Here is an 8,147-nt window from a genome sequence, read left to right as displayed (position 1 = left end):
CATTTTTAAGTTCATCAATTACGACAGCAATCGGGTTCCACGACACTTTTGAATATTCTTGATCTAAAAAAAAAAAGAGTAAATCTAATCTGAATTTCTAATTAGCTTTAAGTTGTAGATTTAAATTGATTAAAATAATTGCAGTTTTTTCTAAAGCTTAAAATTATTTTCTGCTCGCTTAGAAGAGATTTCAATTGGAAAACAAAAACCAATTAAGCGAGTTTATTTATTATTAAAGTTCTTCTGTTTTATATGATCTGGATTAATATAAGTTCCAATTTCATGTACATATATAATAATACTGAAAATAATAAATATTGAAAATTCAATTTTTTTGGTTCATATTTTATTCATATGGCTGTTCCAGGTAGGGTAAATCTGCAGGTAAAATTCACGTTATATGGCGGTTATATAAATGGTAAAACCGCAGTAAAATTGATTGTCAAATGACTCGAAAATGTAGAGTGAAATGACGGAAAAATGACCGCCATTTGACAAGCATTGTGACGTGTGTGAGCAGCACAGTACTATGCTCACATCCTATAGGTGGGAGCGGAATGGACTATCACATTAATAGGAACGAAACGGAAAATTTGGTCACAAAACCTAATCCGCCCATGCAAAAATGACTATGAATATAACCGCTGCAGAAAGTCACAATGACCGTAAAATGACTAGTAAAATGACGTGGAGCGTTTTTGCAGGGCTGTACAATGGATGTCATTTTGACATTACATACAGCTGTAGTTTTTTAATAAATATAACTGTTTTTATATAAAAAATAACCTTACCGCCTAAAGCTGAAGCGAATAAATTGGGCAAAATATAGAAATATGTCGTTGGATTGCCCCACAAGTGCAGTTTATCACACGAGTGTTGAGCAAAAATTGCATTCGAAAAATGCGGCCAAAGTCTATCGTTATGGATCACCCAAAATACGAGATCAGTTAAGAGATGTATGTGAACAAATGTTTGTCTTTAGAAAAATTGAGAAGCATATAATTAATATTTTTTTGTTCTTTTTTTATATAGAAATGTCGCGTACGAATGCGTGAAGTACGACGCATGAATTTTAATCAACGGCGTTTAGTTGATATAGCAGAAGAGGTAAGCTTCTAAAATACATATACTCAACTTAGAAATATATGAACAAATGTGTATACAACTCTTGATAACTGATTAACGTGCTCTTAAGATCGATCTTGACAAAGTGTTACGCGAGGAGCTTGCTGCCTTGGAAAACGACTTACGTTTACAAGAAGAAATCTTCAAAGAGCTGCGAGATGAAATAAACGATTGGTTCATACAAGAGCTCGAAGCTGAAGAGGCATCTTTGATAAGTGCCGTTGATAATGATGTTATAAGCGTTCTCTGTCCCATTTGCCAGCAAAGTATTATAACTTGTACGATACCAACTGAGGTAGAAGGAGCAGAAAGTAGCAACCGTTATCACTGCAAGTGCGGTATAAGGTTAGTAAGATTTTTATTTGATGCATCACCTAATAATTTATGTACAATTTACTTTTAGCTTTAATTTTCCTGGTAAACCCAAGGATTTGCACAAAAAACTATATACTCATATCGATATGCACGAACAGAAATGCGATGCTAATTTTACATTTTATCTGGAACCACAAAGCGTAGGCAAAGCGGACATGCCAACAGACGATACTAGTGCCAACAATCTATGTGCCATTTGCGATAAATGTGACTATTTTTATAGCTTTTGAGTTGATATTGGATATAGAATGTACATATTATTTAGCATATAGTTATTAAAACCATTGTTGTAACACTCCTCAAAGATATTTGAGAGTGCTGCCAGAATAGCCCTTGGCTGATCATGTCTTCGCGTGTTTCCGGTATTTATACTCAAGTATTGTGAAAATAATTTCATGGCGTAACTGCAGCTAAAGCAGACTTGAAACAAATTTTTTCTTGAATTACTACTTGTAAACATATTATTAAATAAGACTCATTACGTAAATTTTACCTATTTAATTGCTGATAAAAAATATGAATTTTTTAAATATTGGAAAATTAACCATAGTATTAAATGAAGTTTTTGTGAATATAGAACTTTTGTGATCTTTATTATTTTGTCATCCCTAAACCCGTCCCAAAATGCTATAAGATCGAAAGGACTTTATCCTTAATACAAGAAACAACATCGCAAGGAGTTGCTATACTTATGCAGTACCCATACATGCTTGAATACATACCCTGACTCCTCCTTTCCCTCCGTCTCCATATCACTCTAAGTATGTTTTTGTTTTTATTTTAGCGATAAAGAGAGTCCTCGAAGGTTTTGGGGAGTGTTATAGATGTAGCGTCAATCTCATCATAAGAGCTTCTTCGCCCATGGCAAAACGAACAGAATGAAAAATTTTGCTGAGAACTTTTCTCTCGAACACGCAAAGGCCATCCCATCTTCTCTCGACACCGTTCATGATTTTCAATCATTCAACCATTAAATTTTCAATTGCTTATTCAGTTCAAAGAAGCGCTTCTCGACCGTTTGATTTCGAGGCTGACACTGTTTTCGCTGCACGATAAACGGATACACCCCCACTCGTATGGTAGGATGCTGTCACAGTTCGCCAGATAAATCAATGGTGAGCGCAGGACTCGTAAACTGCGTCATTGGCATCCGACCACCTACCCATACTCCTTTCGCTCGCCCGATCTGCCGACTTCATCACTACTGAAAAACGCATTTTTATCAATTTTAAAAAAGGAAAGAGGGTATCTTAAAAAACTTATACTGACAATCGTTTTGTTGTCCTTACTGTCCCGACTGATGCCTGACGCGTGCTTTCCGCAAGGTCATTGAAGCCGTTTCGGTTCGTTTTATTCCCCCGGAAGAATACCGGAAATGCAGCCACATTTTCCAGCGGAGGCCGCAACTATAGCGAGAGAAAGTGACTTTATAAGACAGCACGACCCCGGTGACCCCCAAACAAGGAATATTTATTTATCCAGATTCTAGTGGATGAACACAAGCGAAAGAGGGATTTATTTTACCTAGCACATGTCTTCAACCTGTCCCTGTTGTTGCTGTTGTAGCGATAAGGACACTCCCCGAAGGCCTTGAGGAGTGTTATCGAGTTGATGGTCCTTTGCCGGATGCAGATCCGGTATGTTCCGCTACCAAGCCCGACCATCTTGGTAACGATTTGTTATGAGGAGTTCGAGGTCGTCAGAGCCTCGGCTGTTAATGAAACAGGATTCCCCACGGATAGGTGAGGTTGACAATTGGGTTTGGAGAAGCTATATACTGCGCTGGCAACCTGAAAGGGTTGCGCTACAAAACCACTTGAATCGGGTATTTTAGTCGCATCTTACGACAGGCATACCTACCGCTGGTATAGTCTGACCCCTTAACCTGCTGGGGGTCAACCTGTCCCTGTCCACCTTCGTCATCCCCGAAATGGAAATTGGCCAGGGTGATTCTGCTATTAAAGCCTGGGAAATCAGCAAACATAGGAGATTCTTATCGTCCGATATCACTCCTATCGCCAGTAGCCAAGACACTTGAAACCATTCTGCTTCCCTATTTCACTGCAAACTTGCGACTTGTCAATTATCTGCATGGCATGAACACTACATAGCACAACCACCGCACCATGCCATTAGCACCCAGATAAATTGCGGTTTAAATCAACCCGACCCTGTCACCGACATCTGCGACCTTGTTTACAACGCTTTCCAAGGCAGTCGGTTCTATGTACCGGAGCGATTCGGGATTTTTCCCGACCAAGGACTGTCATCTCAGTGTAACCCCATTTAATTTGTTGCGTCCCTCCCACAAATTGTCATCCTCCCAGCAGCTCCTTTGTTATGTATGAAACGAAGTGGTAACGCCACACTCTGAATTAATTTACTATCATTTTGGCAACTCTGTTTTTGCTTATTCTTTTTTGTTCTTTGTTATTCTTTAGTATTAACTCAACACATTTTATATCGAAATGTTCATATTCACTCATATTAAATAAACTTAGTAAATATACATACACAAAATCCTTGCAGCAGGACTGCTCCATATTCTCTTGCTCCGGGAAGGTATCGGATCCAATCCGGGTCCGTTTCCTGACCCCGGTCCCGAGAAATGGTTTTGCTGCATCTGCCGGAAAAGAATCTTTTTAGGACGGTCATACTCTGTTCAGTGTGTCTCGTGTAAGGGATGGTTGCATCGGACAGGTTGTTCTGGGCTTGATCCCAAAACTCGACGTCCACGTAACTTTTATAAATCTTTTGTGGCTCCTTGCTGTTCACGCCCAAGGGCGTCCCGTAGTCTACGTCTAATGTCCACAGGAAAGACCGCTTTTATCATACACCACTCTGTGCAGTATTATATATTTGATCCTGGCATCGACCGCAGGGACAATGTCTTAGAACGTCAAGGCCTATCTGTCCAGTCAGGCGATGCAAACCTAGAAATCATCAACATCTACATCCCTCCTGCCACCTGTTGCCCCAGTGGATACCGCCCTAATATCAGAGCCTTACTCACTGGCAACAATCGCATTATCTTAGGCGATTTCAATGCCCATCACGATCTATGGCATTCAAACTTGCGGGCGGACAGTAGGGGTGAGATGTTGGCGGATCAAATAGAATAAACGACGTTCTGCACAATAAACGGAGACGCCCCCACAATCGTGAGCGCAGAACTCGTAAACTGCGTCAACTGGCAGCCGATGGTAACATTGGCATCCGACCACCTGCCCATACTTATTTCGCTCGAGCGTACCGCCGACTTCATCGTTACCGAAAAACGCACTTTCATAAACTTCAAAAAAGGAAAGTGGGAAGAATATAAATCTTTTACAGACAACCACTTTGCTGCCCTCCCTATCCCGACTGATGCCCGCCAAGATAGCGTGCCTTCCGTAAGGTCATTGAATTCGCCTCGGCACGTTTCATTCCCGCCGGGACAATTCCCGAAATCCGGCCCCACTTCCCGGCGGAGGCCGCAAACTTAGCGAGAGAACGTGACCTTATAAGACAGCTTGATCCAGGCGACCACCAAATAAGGGATATAAACCAACGCATCAGATTGGTTGTGGACGAACACAAGCGGGCGAAATGGGAGGAGCACCTAAGAGGTTGTAACCTCTCTACCAGTGCGGGTAAACTTTGGTCCACCGTAAAGTCCCTATCGCATCCGACTAAGCACAAAGATAAAGTTTACATCGCCTTTGGCGACAAAGTGCTGTCGGATGCGAAAAAATGCGCGAGCGCTTTCTGCCGACAATATATAATGCATCCTACGGTCGACAAAGATAGACGGAGAGCCAATAGACACGCACATAAACACAAATTCAGCGCGTCACCAATCACCATCACCGCTAAAGAGGTTGAGGATGCCATTGGTCGCGCTAAACCATCCAAAGCAGTGGGCCCAGACGGCGTAGCCATGCCAATGCTTAAAAGCCTAGGGAAAGAAGGTTTCAAATATTTAGCGCATGTCTCCAACCTGTCTCTTTCCACCTTTGTCATACCCGAGAAATGGAAAATGGCCAAGGTGGTCCCGCTACTAAAGCCTGGGAAACAAGCTAACATAGGAGAGTCGTATCGTCCGATATCTCTCCTATCGCCAGTGGCAAAGACGCTCGAAGCCATTTTGCTCCCTTATTTCCAAGCAAATTTGCAGCTAGCCTCTCATCAGCATGGCTTCAGAAAACTCCATAGCACTACCTCCGCGCTAAATGCCATTAGCACCCAGATAAATTGCGGTTTAAATCAAAACCCCCACCATAGAACAGTACTCGTAGCGCTAGACCTATCAAAAGCCTTTGATACGGTCAACCATGGCTCGTTACTGCAAGACCTGGAAGGGTGTACCCTTCCCCCATGTCTTAAAAGGTGGACCGCAAATTATCTGGGTGGTCGGCAGGCATCGGTGCAATTTAGAAACGAAACATCAAAACCAAGGAGAATTAAACAAGGGGTGCCACAGGGTGGTGTCCTATCCCCACTTTTGTTTAATTTCTACATATGTAAGCTACCTTCACCACCGGTGGGAGTCACAATCGTTTCCTACGCCGATGACTGCACAGTAATGGCCACAGATCGATGAGCTATGCAATAAAATAAACGGCTACCTCCCTGATCTCTCCAGTTTTTTCGCCACGCGAAACCTGGCATTATCACCGACTAAATCTTCCGCGACCTTATTTACAACATGGACGTCGCATTTTGAACATCCACGCCGATGGCTCTACGCTACCGACTGTCCTACATCCCAAAATCTTGGGTGTGACGTTTGATCAGGATCTACATTTCGGTGGGCACGCAGCCGCAATTGTTCCGAGAATTCAGAGCCGTAACAAAATCCTCAAATCCTTTGCTGGCAGTACCTGGGGAAAAGATAAAGAAACGCTCATGACTACATACAAAGCAATTAGCCACCCGATTACGTGCTACGCGTCACCCATATGGTCGCCAAGCCTAAAAATTACCCACTGGAAGAAGCTACAGGCCTGCCAAAATACTGCTCTCAGAATTGCCACGGGCTGTCTTCTTATGTCCCCAGAACACCATCTGCACAATGAAGCGAGAATACTCCCCATCAGGGAGAGAAACGAGATGCTGACCAAACAGTTCCTGTTAAATACCCAGAAACCTGGGCATCCCAACAGACATCTGATTGATGAGCCAGCACCGCCTAGGGGTTTAAGGAGTCATCTCCGTAAGCATTTTGAGGAAATACGGCATCTGAGAACCCAGCCGTATGAAGCGAAAAAACACCAGCAGGTCCTTGGTGAACTCCACAAACAGGCGTCGGACCTTTATGCCGGGAATTGCCCGGTGAATCCAGTACTCAAAGAAAAGTATCCAAAACTCGCGGAAGAGGAACGCATACTCCCCAGGGAAACGTGTGACGGACTTTTCCTTGACTTTGCCGGGGTTGGTCTCAGTCCGTCCAGGGTTCCTGGAAGTAGAAATTCCTAAGGGTCCTTCCGAAAGAATAACTCTGTTTTGTTCGATACAAAACGTTATAAAAAATTATTTATTTGATAAAATTCTACTTTTCTACTCCTAGGCTGATTTCCTTGCTCTATAAGAGGTGACGGAGGTGATAAAGCCCTCGGCCAACCTCTGCGGTCGAATGGAGTGATAAAGCCTCCAGACGAGTATACTCTAAGTACAAATGAAGTGAAAAAGCCTTCAGGTGTACTCTTGGTCGGTAGTGATAAAGCCTACCGACTCGTATGCCTGTCTCCTAATCTCTGAATTTCAATGCGAACTCGTCGCCCTTATATACTAATTTTTGCACGCAGGCAAACGGTTATTTTATAATAACAACTTTGAACTAATGGTATTAATAATATAAAACAACTGTTGTTCCGGTAAATATTTCCTTCCCATGAATTTCCATGCACCATAATGCTCCTTATTGAATACAATGCCTTTGTACTTGCTCATACTGTGCTTTCCAGGCTTTGGTTTATATATTGTGTGTTTGTATATTTGTTTGTGGTCACCTGATTCTAATGTTGTGTTTTGCTTTGCCCAATGCTTCTGCCTTCTGTTGTATGGCGTGCGTTGGTGTGTTGTATGCTAGTGCGTAAATATGTATAACGAAATTTCAATTAGTAGCGGCGCTTATTTTGACGACTTGCTGCTGATCTCCGTTCACTTAAGTTATTATGTATGTTGTATTTGTAACTGGGTACATTGGATTTTGAGTGTGCAAAGGGTTGATCGACCGCTGCATTTTTATGTTTTGTGCGTATCTACTTTCCAAATATTTAATGCATGTTAGGGTGATCCTATATTCAAAGTTTATGTTTGCGAAAATGTAAATATTTGGCTTGCGTGCAAAAGTGCGCAAGTGTAATTTGCTCTTCAATTTAATAATTATCAATTCAACGTACAACCGAATATATGTATTTAGAGTATAATTCATAAAGGTATACATATGTATATTTCATAAAAAATGTATAAGTGGTAAATTCAAATATAAACTCCAAGTTATTTCAAAACGTATCTTCTTTAGAAAAATGTATGGATATGTGTATGTTGTGAGGATACAAAGTCCTCGACTTTGGGGTCCTCACACTCCCCCCTCACCTTCCGCAATGAGACTCACCGTCACCAGGTCGGTGCGCGTGATCCGTACGCGGAAGTGGTGTTTGCCC

General features: G+C 42.0%; 1 protein-coding gene across 1 annotated transcript; it reads left to right on the top strand.

Annotated features, from left to right (window-relative positions):
• The first annotated feature begins 718 nt into the window (after positions 1 to 718).
• On the top strand, positions 719 to 2,079 carry Ripalpha (RPA-interacting protein alpha). The gene is made up of 4 exons (XM_067769464.1): positions 719 to 956; positions 1,033 to 1,107; positions 1,196 to 1,470; positions 1,529 to 2,079. Exons 1-4 carry the CDS (start codon positions 834 to 836, stop codon positions 1,728 to 1,730), a joined length of 675 nt encoding a protein of 224 aa, XP_067625565.1. The 5' UTR covers positions 719 to 833; the 3' UTR covers positions 1,731 to 2,079.
• Positions 2,080 to 8,147: the final 6,068 nt, after the last annotated feature.

Source organism: Eurosta solidaginis, chromosome 2 (assembly GCF_040869045.1).
Source record: "Eurosta solidaginis isolate ZX-2024a chromosome 2, ASM4086904v1, whole genome shotgun sequence".
In the NCBI taxonomy this organism is placed as follows: Eukaryota; Metazoa; Arthropoda; class Insecta; order Diptera; family Tephritidae; genus Eurosta; species Eurosta solidaginis.
The sequence above is the reverse complement of the archived record's forward strand: the minus strand, read 5'-3'. Positions and strand labels throughout refer to the sequence as shown.

Excerpts from the sequence above, each read along its gene's own strand:
- Ripalpha (XM_067769464.1), top strand. The coding sequence starts at position 834 with ATGTCGTTGGATTGCCCCACAAGTGCAGTTTATCACACGAGTGTTGAG. Across the intron at positions 1,108-1,195 it reads TAGTTGATATAGCAGAAGAG|ATCGATCTTGACAAAGTGTT; the intron begins GTAAGCTTCTAA and ends CGTGCTCTTAAG. Across the intron at positions 1,471-1,528 it reads CACTGCAAGTGCGGTATAAG|CTTTAATTTTCCTGGTAAAC; the intron begins GTTAGTAAGATT and ends ATTTACTTTTAG.